At 44.7% G+C, this 15,671-nt stretch overlaps 1 protein-coding gene across 1 annotated transcript in view; it reads right to left on the reverse strand.

Annotated features, from left to right (window-relative positions):
- Nucleotides 1-4,948: 4,948 nt before the first annotated feature.
- The window catches only part of HSPA4 (heat shock protein family A (Hsp70) member 4), a 40,704-nt gene continuing 29,981 nt past the window's right edge, over nucleotides 4,949-15,671 (reverse strand). Inside the window, exons 14-19 of the mRNA XM_036423876.2 lie at nucleotides 14,638-14,790; nucleotides 13,381-13,506; nucleotides 12,232-12,339; nucleotides 9,190-9,309; nucleotides 7,561-7,722; nucleotides 4,949-7,110 (exon numbers count right to left, since the gene is read on the reverse strand). Coding sequence (XP_036279769.1) covers nucleotides 6,907-7,110; nucleotides 7,561-7,722; nucleotides 9,190-9,309; nucleotides 12,232-12,339; nucleotides 13,381-13,506; nucleotides 14,638-14,790 — 873 coding nt within the window. The 3' untranslated portion in view covers nucleotides 4,949-6,906. The remainder of the gene's footprint in view (nucleotides 7,111-7,560; nucleotides 7,723-9,189; nucleotides 9,310-12,231; nucleotides 12,340-13,380; nucleotides 13,507-14,637; nucleotides 14,791-15,671) is intronic.

Below are 15,671 nucleotides of genomic sequence, written 5' to 3' on the forward strand. Positions count from 1 at the left end.
GCCGGGGAGGGCGCACCTGGAGAGGGGCGGAAGGCTGGGCCCCGGAGAGGAGAGCACGGCTAGCGACCGCAGTCAGGGCAGGCGCACGGAGCCCGAGTCACCCAGGCTGGTGTCAACTGGACGCAGTCAGTATTCAAAGAGACACGCAGAAATTCCGGACTTTGCATGTTCCTCTCTCCTGCTCCCCACAAACGTACTCCAATCTCTCTCTCCACCTCCCCCAACCCCCACAATCACCTTCACCAGCAGCTGTTTATCCATCTCCAGCCTCATCTATTCCCCTTTACCCACAGCCTCATCCCCAGAACTAAAGCATCAGATCACCACCACCTGGGAGCTTGTTAGAAATGCAAATCCCAAACCTGCTGCAGAGCTGCATCAAAGCCTCTGCGTTTTAACCTGTGCTCACCAGCCTCCCGCAGGGCTTCAAAGGCCCCGCTTTGCCGAGAGGACAGCTCGGGCGATGACCCACAGCAAGGTCCCTCCCGCTTCCCTGCCCATCAGCTCAGTCTCTTGTCCCCCTTCTCCTGAGTCGGCATTACAGAAATCTGGAAAGCAGGCTGGCCAAGACAGAACTCGGGGCGGGGGGGAGGGGGGGGGTGCGCAATGGCCGCAGACAGCCTTCCCTGAAGGAACGGGGGTGGAGGAGAAGGGGACCCTCATACACCGGGGAACTTGTCTTTCCCGTCACCCAGAACTGGGATCACTACCATGAGGCAAGGAGACTAAACTGATGTCCGGGCTCATCCTGAAGCCGGTCCTAACCCCCTGCGGCAGACGCCCACCCTCTGCAGAGGTCAGGCCAGCCACTTCTGGGGCTGATGGGGGCACACTGAGTCAAATCCACAGGGATGGCGGGACCTCTGGCACTGGTAAGGTGGATTCACGTGTCACTCCGGGGGCAGGAAGCAACACTTCCACCCACAGCCCTGCCCAGGGGCTGGTGCCCAGGCCCCAGGAGGTGCTCTGCTCCTTAGGCTGCCCGTCAGCATTGTTCTTCAGGAGCCTGGGCTCCTGGCAGGAAAAGGACAAGAAAGAAAGTCCCTGCCCTACCCCATATCCCCACCTCCACCCTGGGACTACTTATGCCTGGGCCAGCTGTTCCTGGTGGGGCTTCACAGTATCTGTATCTTCTTGTCAGTCTTCTATAGACACCAGCTAGTGTGATGGACAGGATTGGTGTGATAAAGAAACTGGGGCTCTTAGAGGTTTTTTCAAGTCAAAATGTGGCCCATGACCCGTTACCACCTAGGAGCTTATTAGAACTATTGTATAACCCCTCTAGCCCCACTCTGACCTCCTGAATCAGAATCTGCCTTTTAGCAAGGTCCCCGGCTGAGAGGGAGCAGCACTGGGCTGGATACTTAGCCACAACTGGGGTCACTCCAAAGTTTCTTTATAATAAATGGTGCCACACTTTGAGTGATAAGGACCTACGGGTTTCCTAGCAAAAGCCCATAACAGAACCTCTGCTCTCTAGCGTGAGGCCTCTGTTAAACCACACTGCTGTTGCTTTTAGCTACCCTGAAGGAGAGATGGCCATCTGTGTTCTCCAAACTCTGGGACTCATCTTGGAGTTTTTACCAAGTAGGAACGAGGCAAAGAAGAGCGACACCGCCCTCTGGTGGCAGCTTTGACACAGCCGCTCCGCTTGCACAGCGCGGCCAGACAGGCTGGATTCCAGGAGCCGGGGTACTCCAGAGTTCGCTATATGCAGAAGGGCTTGTTTGGAGGGCAAAAGCCCCATATTCTAGCCACGCAACTTCCCAGGTTAACATTCTTCAAAACAGCTGGAGTCGGGAGTCCGGGCTTTACCATCTGCTTGCTCTGTGAGTTTTGCCTGCTGTGGCCCTTTCCTTATTCAGAAAGGAGTTGGACATGATCTCAAGTATAGTTCTGCTGTTCTTCGCTGAAAACACTGCACTAATGTCTCACTGAGCACCTGCTCTACATTCTGTGCTCCACGCGGGCTGCAGGGGGCAGCTGTGAGGTAGGCAGGCGAGATTTGGAACGGATTAGGGCCAGGATTGGTCACAGAGAAAAGGCCCGAGTCCTATCCCACACATCTCAGAAGCTGAGCCATTGAGGTGGTTTTCCAAGTGATTCCAGCTTTCTTTTCCTCAGGCATTAGCCACGTCTTAACTGAATTGCAGACCAGTGTACTTTGAATTTTAAAGTGTGTGTAGAAAAAAAAAAAAAAATATACGTGGTGAGGAAGGACCTGCTCGCCTGTGATAAGAAAAGCATTTGAAGTGTTCTCTTTCCCTTCATTGATCCAGGACTCCAAATCTAACAGTCCGCCTGGCCTTGGGAGGATGTAAACCCGGACGTGACTAATGAAAATGGCCTCAATCTCAGCTCTCTATATTCTTTCAGTCTGGCAAACCCCACAGAGGACTTAGAAGTAAATATTTCCTCCCCCTGACCTTACAGAATTGCGCCAGACCCTCCCTCCTTGTGCCAAAACTGGAGTGACAAGGTCAGGATCAGCCTGGTTCTTTCCCTTGGATATTGGACACATCTGGAAAGCATTCTGACATCTTTTTCTCGTCCTCTGAGGTTTTTCCTTCTCTGATCCCTGAGAAGCATTCTGCCTGCTTTGCCCTGTAAGTGTGGCTCCTTCAACGTGGCCATTGTCTCCATCCTGCCTCCCAGGCTGCTGCTTCAGGAGTCCCCTCCTTCATCTCTACACTGATGGCGCGTGCTCCGAGCAGCAGTCCCACCGCACAGTGGACCAGGGCAGTGAGGGTCCCATCCCAGGGCTGCCCAGCCAGAGGTGCGGGAGAAACACTTGGGAAAGGAAGCGCTGGCAACTCCAAAACAGCCATGGTCTCTAGTAACCGACGGAACTACCCCCGGTGCACACAGGACAGTGGGCCCAGGACAGGCTGCCCAACCTCCTTCCTCCCAAGCTGCTTTTCAACCAGGCCACCCGTCTTCAGTAAGTACTCCCCTGGGCCTCAGGCACATCCCTGAAGCCCTCCTCCCCCTTCTAAAGCCACTGCCGCCTCACTCCCCAAACTCCCATCCTCCCTCAGTCATTCCCCTCTGGCAGCTTCTTATTTCCTTCAAAGCTTCCACTTCCTCTTCCTGACACATCCAAAAATGACCCACCATTCACAGGCACATGGCCTGACCCCTGAAGCTTCCTCTCCCACTCACCCGTGCCTTCAGGATCTCCACAGCCCACCTATCCAGACTCCCACCAACCTCCGTGACTGCAACAGACTTGAAGCTCCACATGTCTGTTACGTCTTGTGTTCCAGGTTTGAAACCCTGGAACGATTCCTTTAAAAATACAATTCTAGATTTTTAAACTTAGAATCCCAAAATACTGATTAGATTTATAGGCGTGTCAAACTCAATCAGAGAAGGGGCCAAAATCTAAAATCCAGCCTAAATCGCGGGCCGAATGGTTTACTGAACAGTCATAAACTGTCATTGTGATGGAAACGCAGCGGAGTGCAGTGATGACAGCGCGGTGCGGGCCACATTGCAAGGCCTGGCGGGACGGATTTGGCCAGGGACGGATTTGGCCCGCGGGCCTTGTGTTTGACACATGTGGATTAGAAGAATACAAACAAGCAAAACATTTACAAACTTTCACCCACAGTCCTAGCTTGGGAAAAAACCGTTTCATTTTGAAACATCTATTGTCGAGTTTTGGTTTTCATACAAATATTTCTTGGTCTTTCCAAACATGTGCATACGGTGGATTCTAATTTTTCTACTTTCCCCCTCTTCATTTGGCTCTTCCCCTCAAACATGCTTTTAGAAGTCCCACTACCTCCAACTTCCCCCGGCCCATCTCATCTTGTACACATCACATGAACGTCCCTCAAACACTGTCACCCTCAGGCGGAAAGACCTAAGGAACCCCATGTACCATGCCAGGACCCCATACCAGAAGCCCAGTCTCTCAGCCCTACCCGACAAGAAGCACTTGGGCTGCTTAAAAGGCCTCTCAAAAGTCCCTGGTCAGCCCAGCCAGCATGGTTCAGTGGTTGAGCAGAGGTCACGGCTCAGTTCCTGGTCAGGACACAAACCTAGGTTGTGGGCTCAATCCCATACGGAGCATGCAAAAGGCAGCCAATTGATACTCTCTCGTCATTGATGTTTCTCCCCCTCTCCCTTCCCTTCTGAAAGTTCACAATGAGCAGAAGCTGCCCTGTCGAAGCCCTAGCTTTGCTTATAACACCCGCTTCCCCAGGGACATACAGGGACACTGGCACCTCTTTCGCATAAACAGGACTGTTACTTTCCTTTTCACCCCAACACTCCTATAAAAGGACGATGGCTAGCTGGCTGGTCCCAGGCTTCCCACTCCTCTGCCACGGAGGCCCAGGAGAAAACCCACCTTACTGCAGATGTGTTTCTGAAGGTGGCTGGCATAGGTCCTGCTGGTCAGCCCTGGCAGGTAAGCTCCTTCTAGTACAACCAGAGGATAGGACTGTAAGGTGCTGGACCCTTCCCCATCTAGGCTCCATGCATCGTAGTTAGGTTCTCTCCTCATGGCTCCATCCCTTCAACACTCACCACCCCACGTATACACCAACACACGTGCACCTGTGTGCACACACCACACACACCCAGGGGTGGCAACTGTTACTAGCACTCTCTGGGCCATGCTCTATTCTTTAACAGGGCAGACACCAGGGCTGGTGCTGACTTACTGGGGCCATAGCCCACCCTCTACTATTGTCAAAACCCTCAAAGGAAAGCCCAGCCACAGGAACAAGGGAAGGATTCCTACGTCAGAGAACTGGGCCAAGACTCAACACAGAATGAGCACAGAAGAGCCGCTTCCCCCCACCCACTGTGCTGTGCCTCAACTGCTCAGACTAGAGGTCTCTGACCAATTAGCTAAGAGGGGTTTTCACAAAACACACGTGCACACGCACACACTCTCTCTCTCTCCTCTCCATTCTGAAATTAAGGAAGCCATTCCTTTAAGTGTAAGACAGGTTTCTTTTATTAATTTTCCCTAAACTTGTCTCATGTTTACTGAATGTTTTTCTTCGTGTAAGAACGTGACCTGGAGCTTTAACAAACCCATTTGGGTAACGCAACCTGAATAAATGCTTGTCTGCACATAAGTCATCAATCATCACTCTCTAGCCTGGCCGCCATGTAAATCAATTGGTCTTAAAGCCTGTCTAAACAGAGAGCAAGCAGACCACATCATCTTATAGTTTCAACTTTAAACTTCAAATTTACTCCTATCCCGCCACCCACACCCTCCCCCACACACAATTTTTTTTTTTTTTTAATTAGAAATGGTCATTAAGGACTGAGTCAGTTGCAAAGAATTGGCTTAATCCTGCAGCTAGCACTCAAAAGTAGCTTTTGGCCTCCCTCCCAGCAGGCCAGGTGGAACTCTGGAAGCATGACAGGTAGAGATGGGTCGAGGATGTTCTAAGGGGCCAGTTCCTGGCTCCTACTCATGCTTACACACCAACATAAAACACTTTCACCTCCCCTTCTCTCTAAGCAAAGTTTCTCTATAGCACTTGAGAAGTTAACACCCTAAAATTTTTCTAGTGCGCAGATGGACAGAATCTTATTCTAAATACACAAGGTAGATTATATTTCTAACATTAGGCCAAAATTAACAGAGAGACACTCTGTTATACAGAGTAACAATTATTACAATGATGTAAAATATAACCAACAAAGCTTACGGGTTTTTAGGGCGGGTACCAGCTCCAACCTCTGATTCAGGCTTTCCTTGGAGTTCCCCAAGTGCCTCACTCCTATTAACAATGCCCCCAAGGGCAGTCGCAGGAAATGCTTTGGTACTCCTGACAGTGGCTGCACAGCAAGAATGAGGTGTTGCTCGAGTCAAGCACCACACTTCTTTTTAACACTAATTTCAAAGTCACAGTACAACCCAGTGCATCTTAGTTTTTTGTATGATCTGTCAGCTGTCTAAAACATACAAATTGGCATATTCATGACAGATATTAACACTTAACACATAGTGATTATGAATGAGATTTTTTAAAATTTAACTCTGATCCTAGAACTTCAGATTATACCTCAAATTTACAGAACATCTCTCTGCTGAATAAGGAGGCCAGGATACAAATCTTTGCACCATAATTAATAAGAATCAATTCCTCAGGTGAATTTATCATGCTTATATCCAACAATACATCTAACCCAATTCTAAACTCCCAAAGAGAAAATTCTTTATAGACCTTTGACGCTTGGGATATTAGTGAAATACTTCAGGAACATAATTTCTAAGGGCTTCCAGGTCTAAAATCCTCAGTTAACTTGCTCCCGGTAAAGAGGTCTGCTTTCCCAGAGCAGCACATGGCGTTTGTAATGGGAGCTCCTGTACTAGGGGCAGGACTATGAAAAGGGAGGGAGTTGAAGTGAAGCAGAATCGGGAAACTCAGAGCATACCTGTTATTCTATGTTAATCCATGCCATGCCATGCTCTAGCCCCACCCCCATCCCCACACCAGGTAGGGAGACCTTGTGGCAATCTCCACCACAGGTTTTTGAAGCGCAATTAGGGTTCCTGCCATGTATGTCTTAATAAAAAGTCTGCTTGATAGCCGGTTATATTGTAGTTTTTGCTATAGCTCAACTTCCCAAAACAAACGTATCTTTGTATAAGCATGATTTAAACATAAAGGGAGTGAGGCATAAGCTCGGTAAGCCTAACTGGTGTTTCTAAATAGTACCATTATGAAAAAGATAACAATGCACTTAATTTCTGTATGTAACTATTTAGAAGTCAAAATGCTCCATACACTACCAATATCCCTTCCCCTGAAACCCCCTAAAAACTGACTAAGAAATGTCCAGTATTGGATTGCTCTAGTTGATATTTAGAACAAAGCTGACAACTTAAAGCTTTATAATAGTCTGTTTTAATATAAACAATTGTTGGAATCAATCAATGTCCATTTCAGGAAGCTTCTTGTCTGAATCCGAAGGCACAGCTGTGTCTGTGCCCTGCTCAGCAGCCTGAGGGCCTGGGCTGTCTCCTTGTCCCTCTACTGGTCCGTTCTGCTCTGCATTTTTTTGCTCCTCTTTTGGAGGTTCCACTTTGGGTTTGGGCTTTGAAATTATAGGGCTACAGATACTGATCAGCTCCTAGAATGATAGAAAATTGTGGTTCCTTATAAAATAACAAATTTTATACATGCACATGAAATCCAAGTCCACCCTCCTCCCCTCAATCCCCAAATCAGAAGCTAAGATCCAATAATTAAGTTTTTTCCTAAATGTCCCTCTCTAAGGACATCAATAAATAGCGAGGCCCTGGCTGGCGTGACCCAATGATTAGAGTACCAGCCCATGTAACAAAGGGTCTCAGGTTCAATTCCCAGTCAGCGGGATGGCCATGGTACAGGAGGCAACCAATGGATGGTCTCTCTCACATCAACGTTTCTCTTGCTCCTCTGTCTCTCTCGCCCTCCCTCCCTCCTTTTCATTCTTCCTGAAAAACCAATGGAAAAAATATCCTCAGGTGAGGACTGACCAAAAATAAAAATAACGAGGCTGTCAAGAAAAGACTATTTAAAATTTAAAAACATAAAATACCTTAATTTTAGCTTCAATGTCTTTTGCCTTGACAACTGGATCCATAGTCAGACTCTGCTTGTTCTGCAGATTCAGTTTCTTATTCATCCACTCCATGGCTTCATTTGTGCTTTTTTCCACCTTCATCACATCAGCAGCATCCAAATGGTCATACTGGTCCTCCTGCATCAGTCAACCAGACTGTGTCAAAGGATGACACTCCCCACCCACAAGTACATCAGTCTTTCAAGAAGTTGTGATCTCTCCCAAAATAAAGCACATTAACACTCACAATCTAATATATATTCAATTCCTTAAAAATTCAAAAAAAGAAAGCCCTAGCCAGTTGGCTCAGTAGTTGGAGTGTCGTCTCCAAAGGGTGGCAGGTTTGATTATTCCAGCAAGGGCATGTACCTCAGTTTTGCAGGCTTAATCCCAGCCCCAGTCAGGGTGGGTGCAGGAGGCAATCAATCAATTGTGTCTCTCTCATATCGATTTTTCTCTCTCCCTATACCTTCCACTCTCTATAAAAATCAATACAAAAAAAGTATCCTTGGGTGAAGATTAACAAAAAAATTTTCAAGAAAGGAAAAGTAAACCCAATTTTTGAAACATTCAAGAAGTAGATTTGGAGGTCAAAAACATACATAAGATTTAAATTAAAAGGTTTCAACAGTAAAAATAGCACATGCTCTACACAAAATCTTAAGATAATTTTACAATGCAAAAAAACTACATGTCATTCGATAAGACAGCAAAGACTTATGAATGCTTGTTAGGAACAAAAAAAATAATAAATACAGTATCTTAAAGGAGTCTTTTCAGAAGCAAAGTTTAAAAAAATGTTTTAATGAAAAAGCTTAATTTATCTCTAAAGCTTCTTACATGAACAATGCATTGAAAACCTGGAGTGCAGTGCAATGGTCAGAAACCCAGCTCTGGAGTCAGACTTGAGGCCAGGTCCCAGCTCTCCATAACCCTGGGTGTTGCTTAAGGACACTGCGGCTTAAGTAAGTTAGAAATTGCCCTAGCTCCAAGTGGTTCTCAACCTTCCCAATGCCGCAACCTTTAATACCGTTCCTCATGTTGTGGTGATCCCCAACCATAAAATTATTTTCGTTGCTACTTCATATCTGTAATTTTGCTACTATTATGAATCATAATGTAAATATCTGTGTTTTCCGATGGTCTTAGGCGACCCTCAAGCGGTTCTCAACCTGTGAGTTTCAACCTGTAGAGCCTTAAGACCATCGGAAAACACAGGTATATAATGTATATAATGTATACTTCATTAAATCCACTTATAAACAGCAGTTTATTATTGAGATAGTCCTACATCTGCATAACAAGCCAAATTATATGCCTAATGTGTTCTCAGAAAGACCAGGATAGAACAGGTTAAGTCACTTATGAAGCATTTCACAACAAGAAAAGGAAATTAAAACAATATTGTTCAAGTCCAGATTCCACTTATTAAAGTGGCAAATCCTAGGGTTCTTATATATTCAATAAAATACTATTCACTAACAACTAAAAAGAAAACATTACTATTAAGTACCAGTTAAAAAGAACAAGAGAAACACAATGTGAACGCCTCAAAGTTTAACTCTACCAAAACAATAGTAGGGAAGAGGAAAAAACAAAAGATACCTTGTTTTTGAAAGAGCTGATTACTTTCATATACTGTTGGATTTGTTTCCCTAGTTCTTCAAACAATTTTGGTCTTTCTTCAGATTCCTGGAATCTTGTCTTAATAGGCTGACCTAGATTCTTAACGAAAGAGAGAACATACAAATTCTTCATAGAGCAGCTTAAACTATCAGTAGCATTGTTCTACAACTAATAAAATTTGTTATGGATTAAAGTACATTTAATCTCCATGTGCCGTATATAAATTAAATATTTTCCCCCAGCCCACTGAAATATTGATAGACAGGGTTGGGGAAAAGTAGATTTATAGTTTATTCTTGCATTATTTTTTTATTAATTACACTAAAGGCCCGGTGCACAAATTCGTGCACAGGTGAGGTCCCTTGGCCTGGCCAGCTGCAAGAAGGGATCATGGGAAGTTGGCCGACCGCTGGAGGTTGGCTGTGGGAGTGCACTGACCACCACGAAGCAGCTCCTGTGTTGAGCGTCAGTCACCTGGTGGTCAGTGAGCTTCACAGCAACCTGTCGACCAGTTGTTTGGTCATAATGGTTGCTTGGGCTTTTATATATAGATTAGAGAGGCCTGATGCACAAAATTCATGCATTGGGGGGGGGTGGGGGTGTCCCTCAGCCCAGCCTGCACACTCTCCAATCTGGCACCCCTTGAGGGATGTCCAACTGCCCATTTAGGTCTGATCCCAGTGGCCTGGGCAGTTAGACATCCCTCTCACAATCCAGGACTACTGGCTCTCACCCGCTTGCTCCTAACCACTTCTGCCTGCCAGCCTGATCACTCCCTAACCACTCAGCTGCCAGCCTGATTGATGCCTGACTGCTCCCCTGCAGGCCTGATTGCCCCTAACTGCCTTCCTTTGCCGACCTGGTCGCCCCTAACTGTCCTCCCCTGCAGGACTGGTCACCCCCAACTGCCCTCCCCTGCTGGCCCAATCACCCCCAACTGCCCTTCCTTACTGGCAGATCTCCCTCAATTGCCGTCCCCTGCTGGCCTCGTCATCCCTAACTGCCCTCCCTGCCAGCCTGGTTGCCCCCAACTGCCCTCCCCTGCAGGCCTGGTCATCCCTAACTGCTCTCCACTGCAGACCTGATCACCCTCAACTGCCCAGCCCTCCCTTTCAGGACTGGTCCCTCCCAACTGCCCTCCTCTGCTGGCCTGATTGCCCACAACTACCCTCCCCTGCCAGCCATCTTATGGTGGCCATCTTGTGTTCACATGGGGCAGCCATCTTTGACCACATGGGGGTGGCCATTTTGTATGTTGGAGTGATGGTCAGTTTGCATAATACCTCTTTATTATATTAAATGAACAACTGTAAACCTACTTTCTGCCCCACCCTGTCTACTCAGGTTTGATAAGAGAATAAACCTCAATACTGTTCCATGTGGAGCCACTATCATCTGAGCCCTAATTCTCAAAACACAGTGTGGAGATAATCAAATACTGGGTGCCTGGTGATAGTGATATACAACAGTAAATATGAAGTACCGAAGCCAAAAGGAAAAATATTTTAGCCTGAATCTGATGAAGCCTCGTCTATCCATCAATGTATCCGATATTTAACCACCACAGAGATGAAAATCAGCAAAACCCAGACTGGGGACAAATCCAACAGGACAAATAATGCAGTTTTATCCAATTAAATAAGGGGAGGAATGATGGAAGGAGAACTACAGACACAGAGTTAACAGACAAATAAAAAAAATGTGTGGTACTCACTTTGATACTGAGTCAAACAAATTAAAAACTGATGTGAAATAAGTGGGACTTGAAAACTGACTGAACATATAGCTTAAGTTTACATTTTCTTTTAAATATAAATTGAAATATTTTTGGATTAAATATAACATGCCAGACTTGCTTTAAATAGCAGGCAGAGGGAGCAGAAATGAAACAAAATTGACCATAAGTTGACATCGGTTGACACTATTCTTCAAAAGTAAAACAAGCCGAAACCGGTTTGGCTCAGTGGTAGAGCGTCGGTCTGCAGACTGAGGGGTCCCAGGTTCGATTCCAGTCAAGGGCATGTATACTGGTTGCAGGCACATCCCTGGTAGGGGGTGTGCAGGAGGCAGCTGGTCGATGTTTCTCTCTTATCGATGTTTCTAGCTCTCTATCCCTCTCCCTTCCTCTCTGTAAAAAATCAATAAAATATATATATTTTTTTTAAAAAAGTAAAACAAAAAACTCATCAGGAAGGATCTCACTGGATGCTCCGGCCATTCTTGCCAGGATGATAGGAAACTGCAGGCACCATATTTAAGCAACTTCATTCCAGGTTAGTCACAATGGCCCAGTTTGACAAGAAACTAAGTAATCCAGAGAAATATATAAAGTCCCTGTGCATTTGTATCCTCTCCTAAACAAAGAACTCAATTTTAGATACTTCTTGGTACTTTAATCCTAAGCTTTACCATCAGATTTTTCAAATGAAAACCAGATGTTTTGTTTTACTGAGAGAACCAAAGTAATATACACAGCCCTGCCCTATATTGCCTTTAGAACAGGGACACATCTTGCTAGTCTTTGTATCTCTTGACACCAAAAATACATTCAGGTTCAATTCAATTAACATTTTAAGTCTAAACTCAGCGTTTTCAGAAAAAATATTGTTACAAAAGTTCTAAAAGTGAGAAAGATAATGAACTAGCCCTAACTGGTTTGGCTTAGTGGATAGAGCCATTAGCCTGTGGACTGAAGGATCCCAGTTTCGATTCCTGTCAAGGGCACGTGCCCAAGCTGGGGGCTTGATCCCCAATAGGGGTGTGCAGGGGTAGCTGGTCAATGATTCTCTCTCATCACTGATGTTTCCAACTCTCTCTCTCTCGCTCTCGCTCCCTTCCTCTCTGAAATCAATAAGTTTTTTTTTTAAAGAGAGATAATAGAACATAAATGATAAAGCATATAGTTCTTTAATCACTTTCAGCCTGTCTTCATTACTGTATCTAATTCGTCCCAATTTTGATTGCTCTCACTGAAAACTACAGTATGCATTCAAGTCACTTCTACTTTCAAGAGTCACTTACTTTTAACTCAGCCAATTTATCGATGTAAACTTGCTTTGGCTGGTCTTCCCCATCCTCATACAACCAATTTTCAGTATCTTCTAGTTTCAAAGTAAAACTGTTACGATCCTAAAGATGAAGAAAATATTGTAATTAACTCAATTTTGATTCACCAATTTTGATTTCAACCATTTTGAAATCACTTTATTCACTAGTGTAATCACAGGCACAGACTGCAATTATATCTGAATTTTCTTTTAAAAAAAATATGAGGCCCTGCCTGATGTGGGTCAGCCCACCCATGGAAGGATCTTGGGTTCAATTCTCAGTCAAGGGCACATACCTGGGGTTGCAGACTCAATACCCAGCCCTAGTTGGGCACATGTGGGAGGGAGGCATCAGTGTGTCTGTGTCTCTCACATACTGATGTCCCCCTCCAATCTCTATCTCTCTCTCTCTCTCTCTCTCTCTCTCTCTCTCTCTCTCTCTCTCGATCTCACGCTCGCTCTCTCGCGCTCTCTCTCTCTCTCTCTCTCTCTCTCTCTCTCTCTTTCTCTCTCTTCCTCCCTCACTCCCTCTATACATAAATGGTAAAAATATCCTCGGATGGCCAAGACCAGTTTGGCTCAGTGGATAGAGCGTCGGCCTCCGGACTGAAAGGTCTGGTCAAGGGCATGTACCTTAGTTGCGGGCACATCCCCAGTGGGGGTGGTACAAGAGGCAGCTGATCAATGATTCTCTCTCATCGATGTTTCTAACTCTCTATCCCTCTCTCTTCCTCTAAAAAATCAATAATATATATATTAACAAGCAAACACACACACACACACACACACAACTGGCACAATGTAGTTTTGCTTGATAGAGAGGTTTATTTGGGTATGTTTAAAACTTCAGAATTAGAAACCGCATTTACAAATAAGTTAAAATAAATACCAGGGAAAAGTTAGTTGATTTAAAGATACTGGGTAAATAATAGCCTGTGAATGTATCAAAAAGTAACAAAGACTATATATAACCTTTAGGAAACACTCCACTAACACAAAGTAAATCCAAAAAGTACATTTTAATCATTTTACTGTATACCTAGAGATGCACACTTCCCTTCTAACACATTTTTAGGATGCTCCCAGAAGACAAATAGGTAGCCACACTGTGACACATACTTACATCTTCACTCACAAACTTCTCATATTCACCACTGAGCTTGTCTCTCATTTCATACACATATTCTTCTACTGCATTCTTAGCATCATTCCTCTCCTTCTCCAGCTTATCTTGCATGATCATCTTACCCTAAGGACAGTATAAATCAATTAAGACATGCATCTGGACAACTCAATCTCCTCTTAAATATTAATAATATAGTTATCAAAGAGAATCCCTTTTCCTCAAATGCTTTTAATCCTGCAAATTATCCAAGAAAGGAGAGCTGGAAGTATTGGTCCTCAGTAAATGATGAAGACCAATTGAGTTTTGTGGGTATGCTTAGAAAAAAAGTGCAATAGAAATATTGGGTTGTAGAAACTCAAAATCAAAACTTAGAAAAAGAACTTAAGAAAACTTTTAAAAACTTTTAGTTCAGCCCAGCAGGTATAGCTCAGTGGTTGAGCATCAACCTATGACCCAGGAGAACACAGTTCAATTCCCGGTGAGGGCACATGCCCAGGTTGCGGGCTCAATCTCCAGTGAGGGGCAAGCAGGAGGCAGCCAATCACTGATTCTCTCTCATCATTGATGTTTCTATTTCTCCTTTCCTCAGAAATCAAAAATATTTTTTTAAAAGAATTTCATTTAAAAAATAATTATATTAGCTCAATGTCCAAAGTGGTATCTCTACTATATTATTGTTCCTATGGAAAACAAGAAAATTATTTATACAGTATAAATGTTAAAGGTCTGTAAAATAAAACTATTGTAATATCCAATAAACACATAAGAAAACTCACTGGCAATAATTCAATAAATATGCTCCAACATCCCAAACCTTATATCACTCACCATAAAAAGAGTTACATATTAACTGGCATTATGGGAAGATACTAAATAGTAAACAAAATAGTACTACTGTTAAAGGGATGTAATTTTGTGATTTCTCCTACCTTCAACTTCCAAGACTCACCACCTCAAAATCCCAACCCCTAGTGAACAATCACATACATGCCCTAACGTGAAAAACACATGCCTTAAACCAATGCCATAATGTCAAAGATCTCATAATAGAGCTTCTAGCAATACCGATGTAATTTCACCATAGAAGAATTTAGGATTACATGGGCTCTTTTAAACTTGTTATTATAAAACCCAAAAATCTAAAAGTATTTTTCTCCAAACAACCAAAAATGCCTAACAGTCACTGGACACAGAGCTTGAACACTATGTCACATTAATTTGTTAGTTTATTATTCTAAGATGTGAAATAACCACCTCATTTTCAATGTACAAGTTGAGCATCTCTCTGTCTATCTGCCATAACAGTTGATTCTCAATTGGCAGATCCACGGTACTGGTCTTCACTTTTGCCTTCTTAGCTTGAGGTGGTTGATCCATCTTTTTGTCTTTTGATCCAGCTTGGGAGGTCTAAAAAGAAGCACATAAACAGACTAATTTAAAATTCTAAATGGGTCATGTTTCAAAAGCTGTTTTTGCTGTTTATTCATTTTGTTTTCTGATTATCTAAATAACCTACAACATTTTCTTATAATATCTGAAAAGTTAAAAATCCTGGGTCCATCACACCCGCAATTACTGGGAGGCTTGACTACCAGAGGTCAGTCCTGCAGTCAGCCCTGGGTTGCAGTGGTGACCCAGCGCTGACTGTTACGGCTGCTGGCACAGTGACCCAACATTGATTGTTGAAGGGGCTGTGAATCAGGCCCAGAGAAAAGCCTAAAGAGAGAAGCAGGGTCTGATCCATAGCTTTTGTGGCAGCTGTTGATCAGCACTTGCCTCTTATTTAGCTCCGGGCCTGGTCAGCAGCTATGCCTCTATTTCTCTCCAGGCCTCCACCGGGGCTACTTATCAGCCCCCATTGATAGGCTCAGTGACATTGGCTGGCATAGAAACCAACCAATCAGAATCAAATCTGGGTCAACTGTGAGAAGCCAATGGCTGCCTAGGAGGTAGAGCTTTTAACACCGACTGGCACAGGAACCAAACAATCAGAACCAAATTGGCTGGCAGAGGAGGGCAGTTGGGGGCAAGATCAGGGGAGGGCAGTTAGGGGTGATCAGGCTGGCAGGGGAGGGTAGTTGGGGGCATCAGGCCAGCAGGGAAGTAGTTAGGGGGTGATCGGGCCAGCAGGCAGAAGCTGTTAGGAGCAATTAGGCAGGCAGGCAAGGGGTTAGGAGTCAGAAGTCCCGGATTGTAAGAGGGATGTCCCAGATTGGAGAGTGCAGACTGGGCTGAGGTACACACACCCACACCCTCAGTGCATGAATTTCATGCACCAGGCTTCTAAT

This window comes from Pipistrellus kuhlii, unplaced genomic scaffold (genome assembly GCF_014108245.1).
Source record: "Pipistrellus kuhlii isolate mPipKuh1 unplaced genomic scaffold, mPipKuh1.p scaffold_m20_p_8, whole genome shotgun sequence".
In the NCBI taxonomy this organism is placed as follows: Eukaryota; Metazoa; Chordata; class Mammalia; order Chiroptera; family Vespertilionidae; genus Pipistrellus; species Pipistrellus kuhlii.